At 36.8% G+C, this 25517-nt stretch overlaps 1 protein-coding gene across 1 annotated transcript; it reads right to left on the reverse strand.

Annotated features, from left to right (window-relative positions):
* Positions 1-151: 151 nt before the first annotated feature.
* Positions 152-22577, reverse strand: LOC113094480 (metalloproteinase inhibitor 2-like). Its single transcript, XM_026260090.1, has 5 exons — positions 22158-22577; positions 4323-4423; positions 4118-4229; positions 3078-3202; positions 152-2465 (listed from the first exon to the last, which is right to left on the reverse strand). The coding sequence occupies exons 1-5, from the start codon at positions 22282-22284 to the stop codon at positions 2268-2270; spliced, it is 663 nt and encodes a 220-aa protein (XP_026115875.1). The 5' UTR covers positions 22285-22577; the 3' UTR covers positions 152-2267.
* Between the last annotated feature and the right edge of the window lie 2940 nt (positions 22578-25517).

Consider the following 25517-nt stretch of genomic DNA (forward strand, 5'->3'; position numbering starts at 1 on the left):
TAAAATATACTATTAAGCCACCAGAGACCACTTTTAATGGGCAATCGGAAATGAATGAATACATGAATGTATGTGTGTCTGTGTATGCTGAAATATACACGGAAGATTATTTGCAGAAATATACATATAAAATAATAATGGGATGAGCTGATGTAGTTTAATGTTTTATTTGGTAATACTGTATATTTATCCGTCAAGTGAATGTCCACATGGGAATTACAGAAAGCTTCAAAGACATGCATAGTCTGGTTCTTCTACCACAACTTTTATCATGTGGTTCAGACACATTTCTGCTCTTTTCAGCAAATCATAAAAGAGAAAGACAAAGACTGGTAAAAATAACACAATGATCATATAAATCAAAGGTAATAACACATTAAAAAAGTAGAAATGTGGAAACAAAATCATTTAACTTACGCCATTAAAGTTCAATAACAATTCATACAAAGCAGTTTAAGTAGTTATAGCTCGATGCATATTAAACATTAACCTTGTAGATTTATATAGACTATTCATAAGAGTTCAAGCTTGTTTATGACAATGCTTCTGGTATGAGGAAAGATGTGAGGATATTGAAACAAATATCTTAATTTAAATCACACTTGAGCAAAAAAAAAAAGCTTCGTACATTTATGCTGGAACACTGATAGCCAAAATAGAAAGGCATGAATCGAACGATTACTCATAAGAATGCTGCCTTTGTCGATACAAATGATTTTGGTTTTGATTTTATACAGTGACTGTGATGCATTTTATCATTCAAATCTATCAACACTGTTATTGTTGCTTTCGTCAGTTCAACTTCAGTCTGTCATCTCCCTCTTTCTCTCTTATGACCACATCGGACCACATGCTTCACCCTGACGAAGCGCCTAGCAACTAGTATAACGCCTCACCCTCAGTCAATCACGTGACTTGGCAACGCCCAATCAGGGGACAGCTGCAACAACCCAACTCTGTGCCTTCCACTCAAGCTGCCAATAAACTCCTGAGTTTATTGACATCACAGGAGGAAGGAACCTCACTCATTGTTTCCTCTTTCTCAGTGCATGCTATAGGCCTGTGTCTTAGCATGCCAATCCAATCAGCCTTGTTTTACTCTAGGGCAAAACAAAGGGTCTTCCCATTACCATGGCAACTAAAGTCTTGCGTACCTCTTTGGGTACATAATCAAATAAGAACAATATGGAAGATAAAAAAGCTCACTAGGACCTTAGATAACTGATGCTGTAATTCTTAAAGATGAAGCATTTGCAAATCAATAACAAAAACATTGAAAATGAAAATTACAAAAAAAGAGGAGACGTTCCTCTTGGTTTTGTCTTTAAAAAGTGCAACAAGTTTAAATAGTATCATCACTGAACTATTAACGGAGGAATATATGCATAAATTGGACTCGGCGTTTGAGACAAGACATATTGACAAAACAAATTAGGGATGTCTGATTCGTAAATGTGCATTAACATCTAATTGGAGAGGACTTTATAACTAATTATGAACTGTCGTCAGAATAATAGATGCCTGCATTGTTATTCCTTCATTTTTCATATATGCGAAGGATACTGTACGACATGAAGCAATGATGAAAAACAGTGGAAGTGAAATGAAGAACAGCTTCATATACAACAGTTCAACATTCTGAAATTTGGTCAGCAGCACAATTTTGTTTCGGACACAAATTCATGCCTAGCAAGATTGACTTTGGTCTTTAATTTTCAATTATTTTTTTCCCAAATCCCAGCTGTCTTAAGTTCTTTCCAGGTCCCCACACATCTTTGAACTATCTGGGAAGTCCTGCCTCACCATTTATCTGAGTGGACCAATTGGCATGGCTTTGGGAAATTACACTACCTTAAAAATAATACTTTCAATACCACCCCGTGTGGGTTTAGGCCAGAATACCAGAAACTGAAAATGCAAATTGAGCTGAGAGACTGCAGTTTTGGGAGATTGTAGAGATCATTCAGTCTTTATGCAGAGAGAAATCTAAGCGCTGTTTTGGGGGGCAGAAAGTGCTCTCGTTTTAAAGATCATCCCTCACACGATGGGGAGTGTTTTCTGGATGCCAGCCTTAGGTAGGGTTGTTACTTTCGCTCCATTCTGTCTCTTGTTGCGATATATCTAATGAAGACTGTACACTAATCTAGCCTCAAGACGTTTCAGTTTAAATTTGGTTGAGTTTTGTCTTTATGTCGATATTAACTTACACCTTATCTATGATATTTGTAAGAATCTCAGATTGGGTGATGGAGAGGGCGAGAGATACTTTAAGGGTCTTCCACATCCAGAAATTCTTTCTTGGGTGGTGCGACTCCACGGTACCAGGCGCAAGAGCCGTCTCCTCTCTTGATGCAGGCATAGTGGTCAGACTGGCGGCCATGAATTATCTTCTCTGTCACCCAATCTGTCCACAGACACTCCTCTGGGGTGCTGATCTCACATGGGAAGGTTGCACAGCGTGTGATCTGGGTACAGCAAAAACAATGTTTGTATAATTTGTAATTAAATATTAGCTTGGTAGATGCTTACTGACTCAAATCAAAACAGTCCACCCCAAAGTGTCTATATAAGTGTGTTTTTGAATACTTCTGCTCTATTGAACACAATTTAGTAGTATAAATAGTGCAAGTAGTTTTAAAATAAAATAAAAAATGCTGCAAAATGTTCTACAAGTACTAAACCAAATGATTTTCAGATGCAAAAACAATGTGTGTTTGAGGTTTAAGGTTTATAGGCCTGATGGATGGATGAAAAGAAAGACACCTGATAGATAGATGGATGGATGGAGCTGGTTGCATGCATGCATGGATAGATAGATAGATAGATAGATAGATAGATAGATAGATAGATAGATAGATAGATAGATAGATAGATAGATAGATAGATAGATAGATAGATGGATAGATGGGGTGGACGGATGGTTGAATAAACATACAGTATAGAAGAATGGATGGAAAGAGAGAAAGAAAAGAAAGAAGGTGAAAGAAACCACCCATTCTTCAAATTCTGAATTATGCACAACCAAGGTTGACACAGTAATGATTATTATGTGTCCACAGGAGACATACAGTACTCACCTTGCAGTCACACCCCATCTGGTATCGCTGACTGAGGCTCTTCTTCTGGGTGGCACTCATGGATTCCCAGGGCATGATGAGATCACACAGAGTCACGTGCATCTTACCATTGGTCTCCCACTTGCCTGGAAATATGCAGACAAAACAATAAGAACCGTCTGTGAACATCTGATAGTCACGGGCATAACATGGTCCAACAGACAAAATAACAGCACACGAGAACACGATAAGAAGTCGCTATGTTTATAAACTGAACCCTTCATTTAGTCATCTATTGTTTTGTATTATGACTGAACCACATTAAGGAGGTCACTGCAGAGTCAAAGTGCAAATTTGGGAAAAAAACACTACATGCCAAAGCTTGTAAACCCTGATGGTGGAGAATAGAAGTAGCTAACCACAATTTGGGACTTCACAAAATGGGAGGGAACATGAAAATGACATAAACAACCTGGTTTCTATTTTTGCCCAGAGCTAAGGTTTCTGAAGGTCTGCTCTGTTTACAATCTGAAACCTGGGTAGTTTTTACTCAGTGTGGAGAAGGAAAGTGTGCCCTGAAAACACAACCTCAGCAGTTACTCTGCACAACAGGATCAGCTCTCTCATTATTTTATCTCCCCTCCTCCTCAAAAACTTCGGCTTTAAAGGCAATTGCTACCCTCCACGGACCTCTGCCTTGTCAACTCTGTAATTTGGGCTCTGCAGGAATGATCGGAGATGGGAAACCATAAGTTGTCTGTGTTCATCTTTTGACGTTTTTTTATTTTCTGTGTTTTTTTTCCTTTCAGAGTTGCCTGCTCAGCAAGTTAATTAGAGAGAAGAGGAGAGTATTGAAACCCAGCAGTAAATTCAGCACATTGTACATCAATAAGTCACGGTTTGTAAACTTCTGTCCTGTCTGAAAACGGATTGCCTTGAGTGAAGCATGTGCCAACTGGCAAGTGCTTTGCTGTGCAGGCAGTAACCAATAGCAGTGTGTGCTTAGACTGTAGATTTATTTGACCAAAAACAACAGCTGTAGTGAAATGACAATCTTTTACCTGAGATGAGGTACTCCTTCTTGCCGCTAGTGTCCAAATTCGTTACTCCACACACTGCAGATGAGGGAGCGGTGAAGACCACGTCGATGTGGTGATCTGGGCCTTTGAACATCTGTTAGAGGACAACAAAACATCATTTTATTCACTGCAAGACATTTTCATTGTAGGTTAGATTTGAATAACAGCTGTCATATTCATCCCTCACCTTGATCTGCTTAATCTCATATTGGATCCGCTTGATAGGGTTCCCATAAATATCATTCCCAGAATCCACTTCTTTTTTTCCAACTACCTTGGCCCTGATTACTGCAGAGAAAATATTAAGGAAATTATTAATTTCATGATTTAACTGCCAAAAAAAATATCTACTGTATTAATAGACTATTTGATAAAAAAAAATATATACTGGTTTTTGTATTAGTTCTCATTTAGTACTCGTTTTAGTATTATTTGAAATAGTAGTTTTTCATATACCTTTCTATTATGGTAAGTTAGAAAACTTGGGGTTCACATGTGATGCATTGTTTTAAAATGTCCTTGTTTGTGCTTCTTGATACACACTGATGATGGCTTAGGCCGAAACGTGTCTGTGTAAGACATGGTAAGAATACATTTATAAAAGGCTTTCTTGAGAGTGCGTTTTTTTCTCTTTTATTTCTGGATAACTTTATGACTCGCACCGACTAAACGACATGGGAGTTGAGCGTGCCTTCTCCACTATACAGTTATAAAACTCACTTAAATCAAGGCCACCTCAAAAGCCACCTTTATTCAGGAGTGTTGTGCATACTTTGGTGCAGGACAATGGCGTCTTTCAGGCTGGGGACTACATGTTCCCTGAGGGCATTTCTGAGGATGCTCGGCCACATGGCGGCTGCCTCCTTGGTTATTCCCCTGGACTGCTTATCATGTGGCCCCTTCAAATTTGGCTGAAAGGCCGCTTTCCTTCCCACGTCTGGTGCAGGGGCCAAGGTGTCAAAGTAACCCACTGCAGCATCAAAGCTGTGGCTCCTTGGAAAATTTCTCACCTGTATTAGTCAGGTGAGCAGATGGGAACAACCTCCAGAAGTCTTAATAGAGGCCTCTGGCTCAGGCTAGGTCACTCTGTATGAGGGCAATCTGGCTTACGGCTCCTGGTCGACCCACAAGCAATGCCTACATATAAACTGCCTCAAAATGATGGCCGTTTTTCTAGCCCTGAAAAACCTTCCTACCTGCCTTAAAGGGGCACTGGTCAGACAACACAACAGTGGTGGCCTATATCAAGTGCCAAGGTGGCCTCATGTCATGTCCCCTTCACAGGATGACTCAATGTATACTGCTTTGGGCACAGAGAGAACTCCTCTCCACTACAAGTGGTGTTTGAGAGTGCCCATTCCACAAGAAAAAAGGCCTCCTCTTGTGCCTGGTTAAGTGGGATCTCTATTGGGGAGATTTGTGCGGCCGCTGACTGGTCGTCGCTGTCTACCCTTTATTAGATTTTTCAATTTGGATGTCCCTGCCCTACAAGAACGGGTCTCATCTGTTCAATGCTTACATTTTACCCCTGCTCGGGTAGGGAGAGTTATCTGAAGTAGACCTCAGAATCTTCCTGGGTCTCTTTGTGGCTCAGGCTTATGGAACCCTCGCTGAGTGTTCCTTGCCCGAGCTCACGGAACAGGCGAAGTTCTACATCTGCTTATAGAACGGTGCTACTTGATACGTTCCCCAACCAGTCGTCAATGATGATGCAACGGAGTTACCTTTCGATTAGGGCTACTCACATTACCTCGGTTCACTGACATAAGGGAACAAGCGTTTCATACTGTAACTGGCCATGCTATAGTTGCAGATGAATCAATGGCTATCGCTTAAGTTGTTGATTCTGATGAAATGGCGCTCTGGGCCAACTTTGGTTTGTGTAACTACACAAACATTAACAAATCAGGCTTCAGTAACCGTGTTAAAAGAAGTTCCCCCAAACAGTCTTCAATGACAACGCAACGCTCATTCCCTTATCTCAGGGAACCAAGGAGTATCCAGAGCATTTCCATACCTTGCACAATACTAAATTGGGGGGAGGGGGGTGTTGTATTTAAGTGTGATTTAAAGAGTTTTTATTTGGAATATAGAAAAGTTTCTGTTATGTTGTGTTACCATTGTGGTGAGCTTGCACTCAGTAAAAATGGCATTCAGCATGCTAACATGCACCGTTTTAGCTACACTTAAGAGATTCAATTAGTCAGTTTGATTAGTTTGACATGTTATTTATTGTTTTAATCAATTTAGTGATGTTTCCAGTCTAGTTCCAGTTTACAATTTAATTAAATGTTAAGTAAACCCATTTCAAAGTTTAAAAACCACTGTCAACAACTAAATTAAGTTCAGCCAAAGAATTATTTTTTTCAGTGTGAAATCTTCTCAATGGTTTCCACCACTACTTGGACTCAGTAAAATATTACAATCTTCAACACAAGGCCTGCAAAGATTCTGTCACGTCATCATAAAAAGATGAAAAGGCACATGAATTTTCATAGATGACACACCTCTCATCTGAGGCCTTGTCTAAACACCAGCGAGAGGTCTCTCTCATATAAAGAGAGTCATGCCCCCGAAACCCAAATCCCATTTCCTGCAAGTTGAGCGTTTGCAGCTGTCCAGCATTTCTTTAGCTCTCTTTGTCAGGTCAGCCAACATGTGGCCGAGACGCCTCTTCTAGAAAAGCTGACACATGACAACCTTGTGCTGACTCATCCATTCTCTTGCCTTTTATGCTCTCCCTTATTTTCCTAAATCATTTTAAATGGCTGTTATTTTTCACTTAAGTACTGCATGGAAACATAGAATGAAACTTAAGGGGATGAAAAGAAGCCTCTCTATCACACAACAAAATCCCTCACCCTCCACAACCCTAAACTTCTGCATATTGTCCACATAGTCAGTTACTTTGACAGAAGAGTAAAAAGCTGCAAACCATCTTATATAAACTGTGTATCACATTTGTACAAACTCTGCTGCTTAAATTAGCAGAGCAGAACTCAAACAATGATTTCATGCATTATTGTTTGGAATAAGCTCTACTTTCTATTTTACAGTGTTTTCATCTGACAAATGGACTTAAGTATTTTAGGACCTACTGATAAATTGTAACTGTAAAGATCTACAATAATTAATTAATGTCATTAATGAAGTTAGCAGAATATACTGTATATGTTATAGATTGACAAGGAAAAAGCTAGATGGGAAGTTGAGAAGTAGTCAAAGGTCATATGAGATGTTGATTGTTGCGTTTTGACCAAAATCCTCAGTCAAAGGGTCCAAAACAACACTAGACCCCTTTATATGGACAAAAAACACAACATTTATCAAAAATGTCTTCTTCTGTGTTCCACAAAAGACGGGTTTGAAAATTGTAGACATTTTTTTTTATTTTTGGGTGAACTATTCCTTTATCAAGTCAAGTTTTTTTATCAAAATACAAAAATCTTTTTGACTATAGAATGTTGCGATTGACCAATCAGAATCACGTGTTCTGGAGAGTTGAGAGTTTGGCAGTGTTGGCAGGTGCCAAATCCTGCTGGAAATGAAATCAGCATCTTCAAAAAGCTGGTCAGCAGAAGGAAGCATGAAGTGCGCCAAAATATCTTAGTAAAAGGGTACAATGACTTTGGTTTTCAAAAAAGAAAATGGACCAACACCAGCAGATGACATTGCCACCCCAAATCATCACAGACTGTGGGAAACTTAACACTGGACTTATCACATGAGCTTTTCCGCCCTTCTTCCAGATTCTAAGACCTTGGTTTCCAAATGAAATACAAACTTGCGCTCATCTGAAAAGAGGACTTTGGACCATTGGGCAACAGTCCAGTTCTCTACTCCTCAGCCCAGGTAAGATGGCTCTGACGTTGTCTGTGTCTCGGGGAGTGGCTTAACAAGAGGAATAAGACAACTGTATCCAAATCCTTGACACGTCTGTATGCCTTTACTCCAGCCTTAGTCCATTCCTTGTAAAGTTCACTCAAATTCTTGAATCAATTTGCTTGACAATCCTCATAGTCTGCGGTTCTCTCGGTTGGTTGAGCATTTTCTTCCACACTCTTTCGTTCCACTTAATTTTGTGTTAACAATGCTTGGATACAGCACTCTGTTAACAGCCAGCTTCTTTGGAAATGAATGTTTGTGGCTTACCCTTCCTTGTGAAGGGTGTCAATGATTGTCTTCTGGACAACTTTCAGATCAGCAGTCTTCCCCACGATTGTCTAGCCTAGTGAACCAAACTGAGATACCATTTTCAAGGCAGGAAACCTTCGCAGGTGTTTTTTGTTGATTAGCTGATTGGCATGTCACCATTTTCTGATCTGGAATACAAAACTTGCTCTCATCTGGAAAAGAGGACTTTGGACCATTGGGCAATTGGTGAATTGGTGATCCTCTGCCCATGTTGACTTCTGAGAGACACTGCCACTGTGAGAGGCTCTTTTTAAACCCAATCATGTTGCCAATTGACCTAGATGAGTAGCCAATTTGTCCTCCAGCTGTTCCTTATATGTACATGTAGCTTTTCCGGCCTCCTATTGCTACCTGTTCCAAACTTTTTTGGAATGTGTAGCTCTCATGAAATCCAAAATGAGCCAATATTTGGGAAAACATTTCAAAATGTCTCACTTTCAACATATGATAAGTTATCTATATTCTATTGTGAATAAAATAAGTTTATGAGATTTGTAAATTATTCCATTCCTTTTTTACTCACAATTTGTACAGGTTCCCAACTTTTTGGAATCGGGTTTTTATTTAATACACAAGTTGAATTACTGAAATAAATTAACTTTCCACAACATTCTAATTTATTGAGATGCACCTGTAGACTAATATAGCACATTTGTAGAAATTTGTTTGGTTTTTAACAATTCTGTTCAAGTATTTATACACTTTCTAGCTGTCAAATGGTTGTGGGAATCATTGTATATTCCTAATTAATTTATATAAGTGTTGTCTTAATATTAAACTTCATAATTATGAATTTATTAGATCAGCCAATATATTAATCACACTCCACTGTGCTATGAAATGAAGTATTGCTTATGAGTTATCACTGTAAAATGGTGTTGTTTACCTGTTGGTCTTGTCTACATTTGCCTAGTAAACCAATGAGGAAACAATTACAGGCTAATGTTGTCCTTAAGGCTAAACTTGTCTCAGTAAATGGGTGGCCTTGTCGCTGCTTGGCAAACTGTTTACTAAATTGTCCAGATATAAACTGGAATTCACACTTTTGCAACATATTCCTAAAAATAACCAGTCCTTCCCATGTCCACAGTGTACTCAGCCATTTTGGTGTCCTAAAATGGGGCAGTGTCAATATGTAACATTTATTTGTGTTGGCAGTGCTCTGGCAAGAACAAGAAAGGGAACAGATATTTTAAGTTTCTGGGGTATTTCATGGGATGTCAGATGCGTACTGCACAAAGTGAACCAACTTCACAACACCAATGACAAAGTTTTGCTGTCCTTTATTTAAGCATTTTCTGCTGCAGTTGATCCCAACTAGTTAGTAAAGTACATTAAGTGACCCAGACCCATATATAATCTGTGTTTTGTAATGAAATATGTATTTTATTTGGTTCACAGCTTTCTTGGACAAAGAGATGACACAACCTGTACATCTGGCTATGACACACAACATCTGTACATCTGGCTAATTTGACTGGCTTCTACAACCCTGCTGGAAAGACCAGCTAAAACATATGAAGTGGCTGTTTTACAGGTTCAGTCCTTCCCATGTCCACAGTGTACTCAGCCATTTGGTGTCCTAAAATGAGAGGGCAGTGTCAATATGTAACATTTATTTGTGTTGGCAGTGCCTCTGTCAAGAACAAGAAAGGGGAACAGATATTTTAAGTTTCTGGGGTATTTCATGGGAATGTCAGATGCGTACTGCACAAAGTGAACCAACTTCACAACACCAATGACAAAGTTTTGCTGTCCTTTATTTAAGCATTTTCTGCTGCAGTTGATCCCAACTGGTTAGTAAAGTACATTAAGTGACCCAGACCCATATATAATCTGTGTTTTGTAATGAAATATGTATTTTATTTGGTTCACAGCTTTCTTGGACGGAGAGATGACAACCTACATCTGGCTATGACACACAACATCTGTACATCTGGCTAATTTGACTGGCTTCTACTAACCCTGCTGGAAAGATCAGCTTAAAACATATGAAGTGGCTGTTTTACAGGTTAGTGCAGGTTTGGCGCTGGTCTGGCTGGTGGGCGAACATAATCATGATGTTGTTTACCACTGAAACTCAATGGTTAAGTCAGTCTCGTTGATTAAGAATGGTGGGGATGCAAAACACAACATATGCTGATCTTTTTAGAAGTTACTTTTTTATTTATTTATGCATTTTAATGTTTGACTAATTTCTATCCTACTGAATGGAGTAATTTTTTTAATGGTGTACCCTACCGTTAAAAAGTTTGGAGTAATTACGATTTTTTTATTTATTTTGGAAATAATTTAATACTTGTATTTAGCCCATTCATTAAATTGATCAAAAGTGAAAATAAAGATTTACACAAAAAGTCTTTAAATAAAAATAATACTTCGAATACATGTTTTATTTAGATTTTTTGATCTCAGAATCCTTAAAAAAAAAAAAAAATCACAGTTTTAAGAAAAATTGTTTTAACTGTTTTCAAAATTGATAATAGTAAGTAATGTTTCTTGAGCAGCAAATCAACATATTAGAATGATTTCTGAAGGATTATGTGATACTGAAGACTGGAGTAATGATGCTGGAAATTCAGCTCTTCCATCACAAGAATAAATAACATTTTAAAATTAATTAAAAGAGAAAACATTTATTTGAAATTGTAATAATATTTCACAATATTACTGTTTTTGCTGTATTTTTGATTAAATAAATTCAGCTTAGGGAAGAATAAGTCTTCTTTCAAAAGCATTCAACATTTTACTCCTAACCCCAAACTTTTGAACACTAGTTTACATGTTTTGAATTCGGAATAAATTTGAACTTTGAAATTCATTTAAGTATATAAACTAAATGTTTAACAAAAAAGTTTGAAACACTACAGCAACTACATATTATACATAGCAGAGTAAAGGATATTTCATATTATACACAGCAGAGGTAAATAATCCTTATTGTAAATATTTGTAAAAATATTTTAATTTGTGCACAGAATTGTTTTTGAGTGATTTACATAAGTTAATTGGACATATGGCTCTAACATCAGCAACAAGATACAATAGAAAAGTATATCGGCTTTTAAAAGATTAAGAGCCTTTTTCTGTATTTCCTTTAGAATATGTGTGAGTCGTTGACCCATTTTTAAACAAATGACATTCCTAATCCTGATCAGTGATCGGAAATACACCCAAAGAGAGCTTATGAATGTCTGAAAGCTGTCTCGTCGACTGAACCCAGAAAAATATCTCTAAAAAAGGAGATTTATTGCACACAGTCTCATGTTAATCAACTGCAGATGAAAATGAAACAAGACAACTTTTCAAGAAGGCCTTCATCAGCAGCAGCTGTCTTCCAGCTTCCAATTACAGCTGCTGAAGTTACGACCTACCCACACCTCTTATGTTTGAGTCAGAAAAACATATTCAAAAACTGACTGTTTGAAGAGGTCTTAATATTACCATATTAACCGGGTTGCTCCTCCTTAACCCCACCCTCTCCTTTCATAAACAGGCAGTCTTTGCACAGCATCGATTTGCTCTTCCAGCTGTTTGGATCGGCTGTGTATTTTGTTAGGACAGCTTGTTTTAATCGAGGTATGCTCAGGAACATTTCTGCAAACCTACTTAAGCAAACGCCGCAGTAAAACGGAGATACAAATGGAGCACAGTTTATGAGACAAACTGGATTTTACAAGTTGAATTAGACTTCCTACTTAAACTCTCAGGGCTAATTGAGGTGAAAGTTTTTAATTCTGTCATCATTTCCTAACCCTCATGTCATTACAAAATGTTGTCTTTATTTATTCTACAGAACATGAAAGGAAACATTTTGAAGGATGTTACGCTGCTCTCTTCCATATTATTAAAGTGGATAGGGACCAGGGGCTGTCAAGCTCCAAAAAAAAGCATGATAAAAACATCATAATGTGAAAATATTGCTTGACCGCAGTAGTCACCATTTATGGAAAATCAAACGTGTTTCTAAAGACATTAGGGTGAGTAAATGACAGAACTATTCCTTCAAATGTGAGGATGAAAAACAGATGAATGATATCACAGGAGAGTCAAAGATAGAAATGGAAAAACAAAATGTAATGGCTGCAAATTTTGAGGCACTTGCTCACCATGGAAAATATGAGCCTGGGGATATAGGATGCAAGGACATAAAATAACTAGAAAAAGGAAAACACACGCACACGTATGCACACTCACAGCCATTATTATACACCCATGGGCTCACTTTATGAGCTGGAAAAGATGCAAATATGAAAGGTTCACTGCTCTTACAGTTAACGATAGCCCCCCTCCTCCTCCTATCCAAGTTGCATGCTTGTGTATGTCAAGCTTTTCTGGGTCCTGAGCTATAGGGCATGATAACACTGTGCCAGAACTAAAGATCAATATAGTCTTTTCTATAAACCAATTTATCGTGCTTCCAGGTTTAAGGTAGGTCAAGCTTCAACACAAGTTGCTTTGCACCTAAAATTCCAGATGCCTAATGCTAGGCTAAAAACATTTTGTTGGCAAAGAGGCCTCGCTTCTCCTGGTGAAGTAATCAAGCAATTTTCCAAAGGATCCTGAGAGCATCCAGCAGTGAGGAGCAGAGAAACAGTGGCTGCTGCCTGACTTACCAACATCATGAAACTTGTGAGTTCATCCCAGAGATGGTTTGCTCTGGTCAGATGACACAATTGAAAGTTTAAGCTGGATGGATGGTATTTTTTGCACTAATTGTTTATTGGCTGTTTAAGTGTCAGTGTAGTGGGTCATCAAGGGGAAAGTCCACCTTAAAATATATATATTTTTCATTATTCATCCTCATGTTATTCAAATCTGTACAACTTGCTTTCTTCTACAAAACACAAAAGAATATACACTTTTCAGCTGATCTCTGCTCTGGACTTGCACAAAACTGCATTGCAATCATTTCCAAAATGATTAAAACAATGATGATTATGTAAACGGGCATTAACTGATGCTGCATTTACGTCCTCCTGGGACATTCATACTTAAGGGGTTGACAAGTCGTAGTAGTTATGACATCAGGTGCATTCAAGTCAATTTGGTCAGAACAAGATGGCGATTTCACTTCTCTACATAAAATGCAATTGTTTTTTTAACTCAATCATCTACAAAATGATGAAAAAAAGAATTTGCATCATAGTGTTTTTGCTTTCTTCTGTTTTTATTAAAGTTATGATGTAAACTGAATCACTATACATTTATCTATATATATAGTAAACTGAATCACTATATATATGGTAATTATATAATAACATAATATTTTGTATTTGTCCAGATTTATTGTACATTACAAAAAATATTAATTTAATTAATTTCAACAAATTTACTGTCAATAAAGATACTGAATATGTATAGTCTTTGGCTCCGTCCAACTATTGCATCCATTGTTTTTTCACTGACCTGCCCCCAACTCAGAAACTCGAGGCTTAAAGAAAATCTTAAGTTTTCCACTCATAATATCAACTTTGTGGTGGCATTCATGTGCATTCAGCTTGTAAATACAACATGTATCCATGAGGCCAGAGAGGAACCAAGCAAAGGCTATATTGCTGCTGTTCCATAAGTGCCACCTAATGTCAGAAAGTGAAAGTGCATTCTCATTCAGCCTGCCTGCTGAACTATTTTGCATTATGACTATAATGCTTTTCATTTATGATTTGTTTCCCGACATGTCCAGATGCCCACCTCCAGCCTCATCTAAACTTCTAAGCCTTTTCTAAACCTTTTTATATCAGGTCAGTTAAATTTTTTTAAGCTGATCTTTTTTAGCCAAGAAAATGTATTGCCAGTATTTCTTGAGAGAGAGTCAGCACCAGCAACAGTTTCATATATGAGGTTCCCAGACAGAAACCTTTCTTATTTTTAGATTATCATATAGTATACTATATGATAATCTAAAAATAAGAAAGGTTTCTGTCTGGGAACCTCATAGCTTTAGGTTCACAGTATTAATCCAAATTGTATTTTTCTTTGAGGTTTAATAATTAAAGCATCAGAGTGTAATTATATCACAATCCTGCAGTTCAAATGGAGTGATGTTCTGCAGTGTCTGTCTTCAGCTTCATTCCCACTGCTTCATTTTTCCTGCCTGACCCACATTCCTGTTGCCCGATAATCATGCATATCCCACAACGCCTGCTCCCTCCACCGATGACTTACAAACTCTCTTTCATATGCACGTATCATAATCAAAATGTCATAGTTTCCATGAAAATATACCCACCACACGAATAGCCACATCCTGAGTTTTCGTATGCTTGCACAGCTTTTAGCAATCATGACCAGTGCGGAGCCCAGGCAGACCACTGCACCAAAAGTCCCCGAACTCCGTCTTCCACTCCTACCTTCATAGACACACTCACTGACTTCACTGAGGGCCACCACAACCAAAATATATTCCACCTCACAGGTATAAAATAAAAATAGTATTTATTAAATAGTATTTCAAAGGCCATTTAGTTGTCCTTACCATTTAAAAAAAAAAACATAAGGACATACCTCAAAAGGATTCTTAAAATAGAAAAATGTGACTTTTTAAAATAATTTAAAATGAAGGAACCAAATGGTTCAACATAGCATGTTGCAATCATCTCATAAAGCTGCACTGTTTATTTTTTCTTGTATGTTAAAGTTTTTCTATGCACATGAAAGAAATTTCAATAATTTGATAGAGATAACCAAGATGCTTACCAAGCATTAATTTAATGAACAAAATATCAATTAAGAAGGAAAATGTATGGACATTTAATATAAATAAACATGGAACAACCACATGGCAAGTAATTTTGTAAAGTGGTTCTCCCACCACAGGAGTAAAACAGGAGAATGGAGCGGTTTTGCTTCCACTCTGGATACTTTGCCTGCGGTTTCTTTGAACTAATTTTTTTTCTTTCTGAACTCCTGACACAATTCATCACTGTAATTGAGCACAACAGCCAGGTTACGGAAGTAAAAATCCCATTTGTTTTCTCCATAGATGAACTGTTTTTAACAATAAATTATGAACGTTCCAGGAGGTTAAGCAACAACATACTCTTCTCTAGAAAGTTTCGCCTTTTTTTTTATTGTCTATTTTCTTTAAATGTGTATTTTTTCTCAAGAAATATTGTTTGTATACTTTTAAAATAAATGACTATAATTTAAAAACACTGAAAAAAAAATTTATGTTCAGATTAGTGGTGTCGCAATACCGGTATTGAGGTGGTGATATTCAAATAATGAAATATCATTATCATGTTAATTTTGTGTTGCAATATACCAGTTTTGTTTATATTTAAAAACTAATAGTACACTATTGATAACAGTTTCATTCATACTCGACACCAGAGGGCATCAGAAAGTCCACAAATAAGACTCACAGGATTAATGAAACAAATGTCTTTTTTTAGGAAATCCCTTATATGGACAAAGGCTGTGTTCCAGTATATTTTTTATGCCCTTCCCTCCATCTAGTTTACGTGGATGAATGTCATTGATAACGTTGAATTAGTGCCCACTACTGGCAGAAGTGCTTAAGAAAGTTTGTGAGTGCATGTCTAAATGTGGAGTAGGATGCTGCCAAAGATGAGAATCAGCATGATAACAACAGTATGTGTCTGTTTTTGCGTTCTTCAAGCCATCTCAGGTATTTTATATGGATGTGTACGTATATATATTCCAATGCTAATCGAAATAGCCTTTATCACTGTATAGAATACTATAAAATAATAATCATCTCATAAATGTAACTTATTTCAAAGAGTTAAATTCTAAAGATATCACAATATATTGTTTTCATGAATTTTTGAGACCTCGATAATCATGTAGTGAAAAATCTGATATCGTGACCACCCTAGTTTACATGCATCTAAGTGCTGGTTGACTTTAGAGGTACTGAGAAACTGAAATAAAATAAACGGGAAAAAAACGTGTGGATTATTAAAAGGGCTTTTAATTGGATAGTTGACCCCAAATAAATATTATTTAATTACTTTCTTATCAAACCCATATGGATGAACTATATCAGTATGGAAAATGCCAATGTAGACTAAGGCTATATTAGGTATTATTCTTTATAATAGCATATATAGAGCATAGCAATCTAATTAAAAGACGTGTTTAAAGTGTAGTCATTTAACACCCTGGCAAATGTTTTTGTTAGAAAGATTTGTTTGTCTGAGGTTTGCTGACTGCCATTTATTTATTTATTAAATAAATTATTTATAATTTTATATATATATTATATTTATTTATTGCCATTTTTCCACATTTTATCAAAATACATGTGGAGAAAGATTTCAAATTTGGATGTTTAATTTGTTTTGTTTTTTTTTCAGAAATGTCTAGCATTTCCTGTGAGATAGAAACCAAACAAATCGTCTGGCAGCTTTCAAAAGCTTTCATCCTTACGTCAATCTGACGTAAACGGCAGCCTTCTGTGTGTGCGATCCAAAAGATGAGGTGAACAGACATCACTGAAAACGAATCATGTGATGCACAAGGTGTTTGCAATGAGCATATCATGCCTGTGGGAGGTTGAAGATTTCCTGGAACTGACTTGCATATTTAAGTATTTTTAGAACTTTCCAGCTAACAATCTGTTCTTGATAACTGCTTTTCTCTTTCTTTATAACCAAGAGAAACCAAGTGCTTGGCTTGGACCTGCAAACAATGCTCAAACGTGGTTTTACCTTCAGCAGACTCGAAGAAAAGCAGTGTGAGTTCTTCTCCGGTGTTTATTGCTACTGTCTGGGGCTATTAAATGTGGCAATGAGCTCTGTCATGTGTCACTGAGCCGGTGAAAATAACAGTTTCCAGAGGAGATCTTTATACAGTGAAACAGGTGGAACTGATTGCTTTGATTATGACATCAAAGCAGCAGTTTTCTAGTTAGGTATGTTTGAATTGAATAACCAAAATAAGCCTGTTTTCTTGGGACACATCATTGAATTAGGTCACACAAACATTGTATGTTTATAATAGTAAAGCAACAAATGGTACACTGGAAATACTGCTTGGAATTTTTACGTCAAAAGAGTGTAAAAATGCTCACTCTTAAAAATAAAGGTTGTTTATTTGCATCTATGAAGAAACTTGAACATCCATGAAACCTTTTTCATTGCACAAAAATAAAAATGTTTCTTTAGATTCTGAACATTTTTTTCACACTAAAAATGTTTCTTGCTTTTTTTAAATGGCTGTTTTAAACACGGAAACCCACAATATTTTTTTCTGTGGCATAACTGCAAAGGTTATGGTATAGCACCACTTGCAAAAAAAATAAATAAAAATAAAACGTTAACTGAAGTTATTAACAAAAATATAAATAAATGAATGACATTACTGTAAATTGCATGGTTTATGGAAGTATGAATTGTATTTACACTTTAAATTAATATAATATTTAGTTTATGTATATTACTTTTACAGTAAATTATTAAATAATTCTGTTTACGTAAAAAAAAAATACTTTGCAGTTATGTATTTTAGGGTGTTTTACAGGTATGTTACTATTTATGTTATTTAGTTAATGTTACAACACCCAAACCACCCACTAAATGTATTACTCACTAAAAAGTGTTTGGGCAAACAATTAAGGTTGTCCGAACAGCATAGCATGACTAGACACAACACACAAATGTTAAACTTTTACAGTACTTCTGCTTCTTTACATTATTGTTCCCTTGTTACTCTACACAAATGACCAGGACTGTTTTAGTGCGTCCAAGTACTGCAGTCAAAAAATCTCTGGTCCTGCTACAAGGCTTTTGGGTACACTAAACCTTTTCAAAGGGCTACCTGTGAGAAATGTTTGTACATTTGGCATCCTCCACTGGTAATTCCTCTTTTTTTTCAGTTTATAACTTCTTCAACCTCCACCAAAGGAATCCTCATCACTTCTGTATTCAGGAATGTTCAGCCCTACACCCCAGCCCGCTCTCTGACCCTTGTGACCCTTACTTACTGTCTATAAATCTCTGACAAGAAACCAGGCTTGTCACTAGACAGTTTGCCAAAAGGGATCAGGACAGACTACGATTCCAGTACATTTGAACAGATAAATATTTTGAACAGATGACCAGTATAACTGGGCTTTTAGTTGGGCGGTTTATACAGTGTAAACAACCCTGGGTACACCAAAGAAAATGAGGCCGTTTAAATCCTCAAGGCCAAAGGTAATCCTGTAGTCAGCATGAATTTTAACCCATTTTATTTGCACAGTTTGTCATATTTCCATGCAACACAGGATATCCAGTATCTCTGTCCCATTTAGCCATCAGCTAATACAGGAGATTTTTTTTGTGTGTACTCTATTTTTTACTCTACTCTGTAAACTCAATCTCAGAATGAAGACTGATTCTTAATACTGTACATTATGATGTTAGGATTGCTGTATTCACTTAGTATTTAAATTTATTTGAGTTTTTAGTGTTTTTTTTATTTTTATTTAGACTAAATAGATTATCAGCTCTTGAACAAAACATGAAAATTACTTTTTAACTTTTCTGTATTTATATTTTTAATATTGATGCATCCCTAATATTTAGTGTAGGACTCGACGAGACTTGACTTTATCAAACAGGATTTGATTTAAGATTATGAAAACATTTTTCTTTGGAATTACATGCACAAGTGAGTTATTAACAGTAAGATCAAAAACGTGCATTAAGAATTTAATAAGTTTAATAGAATCAACTTTTGACAATTATGAGTTTATGTCTCGCAATTCTGACTTCAGTTCTTGCAATTGCAAGAAAAAAGTAATAATTGTGAGATAAATAGTCACAGTAACCTTTTTTGTGGCAGAAAACAAGCTCCCATGGTTTCCACTGCCTGTTTCAAAAATTAAATTAGATTAATTTTGATCAAAATATATTTCCCAGCAGTCCTATTTTATTGTATGATGAATGAATTATTTTATTTATTTATTTTGGTTTTGCAGACAAATAACAATTCTGAGCTTTGGAATGCATTTAGAACAACAGACTTTAAAAGCTCAAGGAGGAGAAATTCTAGTGGCACAGCTCATGTTAAAGTTTTCAATCTTGAGACAATCATGTCACTGTTCAGACTCTCTAAGAGCATGTTGTGCTCATCTATGACTCAATAACTGAACTGCCAGGTAAATAATGGGGCTGTGTCTTTCCCATAGGGAACGGCAGACTGGATCCACATGACTGAGATGACACGTAGAAACCTTACTAATGGCAAGTACAGATTCAAAAAGAATACTGGCAAAAACACAGACAGACCGCAAAGGGCAAATGACCGCATTTTGGGTGGTTACTTTATTAATATGCAGAGATCCAGCTCTGTCATGAAATACGAACGCTAAATTAATTTCCGGCTTACAGCTTGTTCATTTCGACTGCAAGTCAGGAAAGAAGCAAACCTCTCGAAACACCCACTAAAGTTAACTTTTCACAAATAGGTGGAAAAACCTTCCTTGATCCAAAAAGACTGGTGGAAAAGCCAGTGAGCTGAGGCAAGGGTTGGCGGTGCAGCCAAAGAGTGCGCTTTTCTCACTGTTTGAAAAATGCCATGCATACTTCTGAAAGGTCCTTGACTTTCATTGCTTTTTCCTCTCTGGCACATCCAGAGCTGTCGGCCAGATGTCGGATGCTCTCCGATGGTTTCTGCCGGAGCTGGAGGGTTCTAATCAAACTATAAGCCCTCTAAAGCACTTTAAGAGGCCACTGGCCTGTGTGTATTTGTCTTATCTTCTATTAGCAGCTCAAGATGGGGCTCGGGCTCTGTTCCAAAGGTGGGCGCACCTAGCTAATCATCTCTGAACGCTGTTTGAATTAACCATGAACTGGGAGGAAAAGCCCCAGTGGGATGCAAAACATTCTTGCAATTTTTTATGCCTCAGCTCTATCCATCTGAGAAAAATATTAAATAGAGAGACCATTTGCACAGGAAACCAAGGCCTTAGTTAGCAGTCAGTATAAAAAATTATATATATATAGCAGCCAGATATAGTTGAATCTGATCTGAAATACTTATATGAACAAGTCAGTAGTAAAAAAACACTTATTATTAAGGCCTTCTAGTCACACTGTATTGCGTTGTGGATGATTTTGAGTCTTGCAGCTTGACAGTGATTCTACAAGCCAATAAGAATAGTGTGAATGTATCATCATCATGTTTGGGTTTCAGTCTTTTACCACTAGACAAGAGTGTCACATCCACATTTGTTGTGCATCTCACTGTGATTTTCCCATGCAACTGGCAATCTGCTTTCACCAATTACTGAGCCAAAATGATTTGGTCTAATCTTGGATTGTATACTCTTAATATACTGTTTTGGCTCTGTGTATTCAGAGCAGTTGAAAGCTTTCGGTGGAAACCAGACATTTGTTTCTGAGGAATGAAATAGAGAAGCCAGATATAAATAGATATAAACAGGCCTCAAAATGTCAAACAGCTCAAGCAGGAAGACTGTATACCACTTTTCCACCAGGGCTGGTGTTGGTGCTGTAGCCCAAATGGGAACCGGGTTGTGCTTTAACACTCAAAAAAATCCTAGGCCGGTGCCCACATCTTGGTTCTTTACTGGCCCTGAAACCTTCATGTCAGTGGGCAGTGCTTCCACTTACAGACTGCCATTTAAAAAGCTTCATCTTTAAAAAGTTAACGGAGATCAGGCAAGTAAACTACAAAGAGTAAATGTCAGTTGAGTGATCCGCAGAAGAGACCTATGCTCTCCTCGCTATCTGGTCAATGAAGGAAATCCAAGACAAACTAAAGTAGCGTGAGAAAAAAATAACGTTAATGAGGAGATAGCGGGGGCAATGACCTGTTGTCTGTATGTATGTCATGACTGTAGTTTACAGTATGGCACCATGTCTGTTATGCTGCTTCTGCAAGAGAGAAAAAGCAATTCTGGAGGGTTCTGCACCCCTGTCGGTGGAAACAGGGTGAGCTCTTGCCCGAGCACCGGCACCGGCTCCAGCTCCAGCTCCAGCACCAGCCCGCCACTATCTCCGGTGGAAAAGCGGTACTTGTGTGCTGAAGATAACAGACCGACAGACAGAACACTATCTGATGTTATCCACACTGGGCACTGTGCACAGATGCATAAGTAGAAAAATACTGGCGAGATAACACATTCAGGTACAACCAATAAAAGGGTAATAAAAGTTTTCAATTTTCAAAATCCAGAATCTCCATGATCTGGACTGTCATTGGCTGATTCAGTGCTGTTCAGTTTCTCAGACAGCATAAATGCATTTACACAGGAATTAAAGTTCAAAATAAATTAAAGCAGAATAAATGTTATGACATTTTGAATTTATGAATAATATAAGTAAAGATCAGAGTAATTAATTACAAAGAAGTATAAATAATAACATAATTAAAAATATGAATATTGTAAAAAAATTTTAATATAAATAATTTAAAAAACAGATATGTAATACAATTAAAAATAATAATCTACTGCAAATTTTAAGGCTCTGATGCTGCATTTCATTCAGAAAAGTAAAGCAGCATTAGAGCAGCCTTTAATAGTAAGGAGGGTCAGGGTTTGCATGTTTTTGCACTGCTTTTATGCAGCATTTTTGTTTCTAAAGGAGTAATAAAATATCCACCTCAGCCCCAGTGGTTGTGATGCTGCGATTCATCTACAAAGCAGCATCAGAGCAGCCTTGAACTTTGTTGTTGTCATGACAGAGGATATTTATGTAGTTTCAGGTTCTAATAAAATTACTTTACATTTGTGCAGCATTAGACAAAATGTGTGCAGCCTTTGTGGTGTAAATGCATTCGCAATAAACTCGCTATAGTAACAATTTTGCATTGTGACGTAGCATCGTTGAGATTGTTGACACGCACTTACCAACATCAGCATTGCAGAACGCCTGTTGAGGATGAACAGGGGAACAACTGCACGCTTCAGCGATATCTCCCACCCGAAACAGTACCAGCACCACAAGTGTGCCAATACAGCTCCTGATACTCTTCATTGCTTCACTTTAATATCTGACAGCAAAATTAGAAGCAGGTAGACGATCTTCTGCAATGTCAACAATGGTCCAGCCCCTCACACAGCCGAAAAGTACAATGTCCACCGCCGTGCGAGATGCGTTCAAGTAGAGTATTAGTACGACTACTGCTGTTAAATTCCTCAGAGACGAACGGGCTTGTTGGTAATAAAAGAAGTGAACTGCTGCTCTATCTTTAATGGGCTTTCCAGGCTTCTTTCTTTTCTACTGCCTTCTATGGGTGTGTTCTCATGGAGAGACCAGGTTCATGCCTTAATACTGCGCGTGGACTCCTCCCTTTAAACCAGATTCAACCAGAGGTGGGCGCTTCATGAAGGTCTTCAAAAGATTTATTTCACTCTTTCATCCAGACAGAGTTTTATACAACACGCACATGAAATAAAACCTATCCTAAATGATTTTATAGCATAAAATAAGCAAGACACGTGCTTATATTTATGCATCGTGTTATTATGGTAATGTAGCATACTGTATATATTACGTTGTGTAGGCTACAAACTGCCATCACTGCAACCAAAACATTAAAGGGGTAGTTCACTCAAAAATGAAGAGTAGAATGATTCTTCTAAAGCCACGTGATAGTTTTGTGTTTGAAATAAATTCATGAAGTTTTTTATTCTCTAAAACATTCTTGATATTCGCCTTCGTTGACAAACATTCAAACCTTTTCAACGAATCGTCCATTCATTTCACAAAACCTGTGTAAATGATTCATTCATTCAGTGATTTAAACGGCAGTCTATTTCTTACTAAAAACTATTGTATAAATTCAGTAGACTTGGAAAATAGAGCTAGATTATGGAGTGAATTTTGTGCCTATATTCATTGATTCAGTCATTCAGTGTGATCCGTTTGCCTTTTATGAAGAAAATTGGCTTGATTTTCTCACAAATGGTGTAGGCAGATTTTCTCACGAATGCAATGGTGCAACAGATGGTGTTGTCGGTCAATTTATGCTAGTTTTCCAAGACCCAAAACACCTGTTTACATTTTCAGGGAATACAGCAGACCAGCATGAGTGGGGTACAGGTGAGTTTCTGTCTTACTATATCTATAATAAACCATTTAGATGTTTTCACAAAGCGACCCTTCTACAATGTCAGTAAATTCACAATAATTGCTATAAAGTTATTAACATGATTGATTAGTTCCAAAATAAATAAATAATAGTGACATGGCTAAACATTTAACTAGCCAGTCTTTCACTTTAAAAACTTATCCATTCTCAACATATGTATAGATTCTACATCCCACAATCCAAGGGAGGATAAGAGGTACAGAGGATGGATGAGAATGGATTTGTTAGAATATCTGCCTGCATGCATTTGTGAGAAAATCAAGTCAACTTTCCAAAAAGGCAAATGAGTCTCACAGTTATAACACACAATACTTATATTTGTCCATACATCTGCATTTTCTCTCAAATAGAATTTTGTATTTGCAAATAACTTTGCATTTATTTGAAAATGTCTTGTTTTTCTCTGCAGTGCAGATTGTGTTTATTTGCAAAACACTGCATTTGTTTGCTGAATATAGGCACAAAATTAGCTCCATATTGGATGGGCCACGTTTATGATTTATGCTGATATTTCATCCTTTTGGAAGCTTGAAATCATTATAAAGCACATTGATGGATGGTATACCGACCGTAGTGCTACTCCCAGTCTGTCAGTATAACAGAATACAATATATAAAGCAGAATTAAAGTTATTTTTCTTTCCGCTTTCCTGTTGATGTTTAATCCACACTCTTTTGTTAAAATGTATTTTACCCTTACCGAACTACAATCCCTCAATAAAAAAAACTAATTTCCTTCTCATATTAATACACAAAAAGCACACCAGAGACGCTGACTCGGGAACTTTAGCTGCTATCACATCTATAAGGAATTCGCTCTTGTAGTCATAAACCTGCTGAAGTCTCTTTATTGTCTCTCTTCCCACTCAGAACAGCAGTAAAAGGCTCTCTTTGCTCCTTCGTCTGCCATGAAGCTATGTCTGCAGCTGGCACATTCTCATTGTTTCCACTCTGACTAGAGGAAAAAGCAAAAAATCCACAATGTGCTGCTCTGAGAGAGAGAAGTAAAATAAATAAATTAATGCAATGGTTGGAAAATCTCATGACAAGTTTGTTGGCAGTGACTCCGTCATTTTGGTGACATCACCTCTCTGGCCGTGGCAGAGCAGACCCTGTGGATTCATGGATTCAAATGTCACAGTACCTTGTTTTTAGAAAAAAATGTACGTATTAAGAAAAAAAAAAGAAAAAAACCTTAGTTTAAAAGAGTCTTGTTTTATCTTTGATACAAACACAAGGCACAAATTCTCATGCCTAAGACTAGTCAAATATGCTGTACTAGTTGACTGAGCTGAATGAGTTCTAGCAAAAAGCTTGGTAATGCCTTTTGTGAAGGAAAGAAACTTTGCGACTTGGTCTGCTTTTGCGTGTTTGATGGTGTGCGGCACAGACAAAAGCAATTTAGTGTCTGTGGTAATACTTAACCAGGAAACTATGTCAAAAATGTGTATTGGTTGCCCAGAAAGAGTGTTTTTGTTATTTTTTCCCCTTAAAAATATGCACCGATAGAGCTATACAATGCAACTAAACTTTCTTGTAATGGCCAATTAGTAAACAGTGGCAGCAGTGAACTAATCTGCACATCTATATGGAATATTTACACAGTGATTTACAGTTTACAGTCTGGCTTTTCCCATTACAGAGTTGCATTTTTCTAACAAAAGTTTTCCTTTTAGGAATGTAGCAAGATTATTGTCTGGGTTTGTGCGTTTGCAGTTTGGAATAACAATTACTGCTGCTGTCAATCATTTAAACAATTTCCACTAGTGAATATAAAGTGAGGGTGCAGACATACTGGATGAAAATGAAAGCAGAAGAGCAAAACATTTATATCTCTTATATAATGAAGACCCACTCTGTAATTTATATTAAGCATCAATCCTGTATTTAGATGTAGCATCCTGAAAATAGACAATATTTTATGGGCAACAGGTAGATACCATCTAGGAAGTAAAATTATATGCTTAACAAAAAATAAATAAATAAATAATATATATATATATATATATATATATATATATATATATATATATATATAATATATATATATATATATATATATATATTATATATATATATATATAATGTGTAGGAGAAATTACAACTACACCTACATA

This window comes from Carassius auratus, unplaced genomic scaffold, assembly GCF_003368295.1.
Source record: "Carassius auratus strain Wakin unplaced genomic scaffold, ASM336829v1 scaf_tig00215397, whole genome shotgun sequence".
NCBI lineage: Eukaryota > Metazoa > Chordata > Actinopteri > Cypriniformes > Cyprinidae > Carassius > Carassius auratus.

Coding starts and splice junctions, on each gene's coding strand:
- LOC113094480 (XM_026260090.1), bottom strand. CDS start 22,284: ATGAAGAGTATCAGGAGCTGTATTGGCACACTTGTGGTGCTGGTACTG. Junction 4,424..22,157: donor GTTCTGCAATGCTGATGTTG/GTAAGTGCGTGT, acceptor TTTTCTCTGCAG/TAATCAGGGCCAAGGTAGTT. Junction 3,203..4,117: donor GAAGGAGTACCTCATCTCAG/GTAAAAGATTGT, acceptor GCATATTTCCAG/GCAAGTGGGAGACCAATGGT.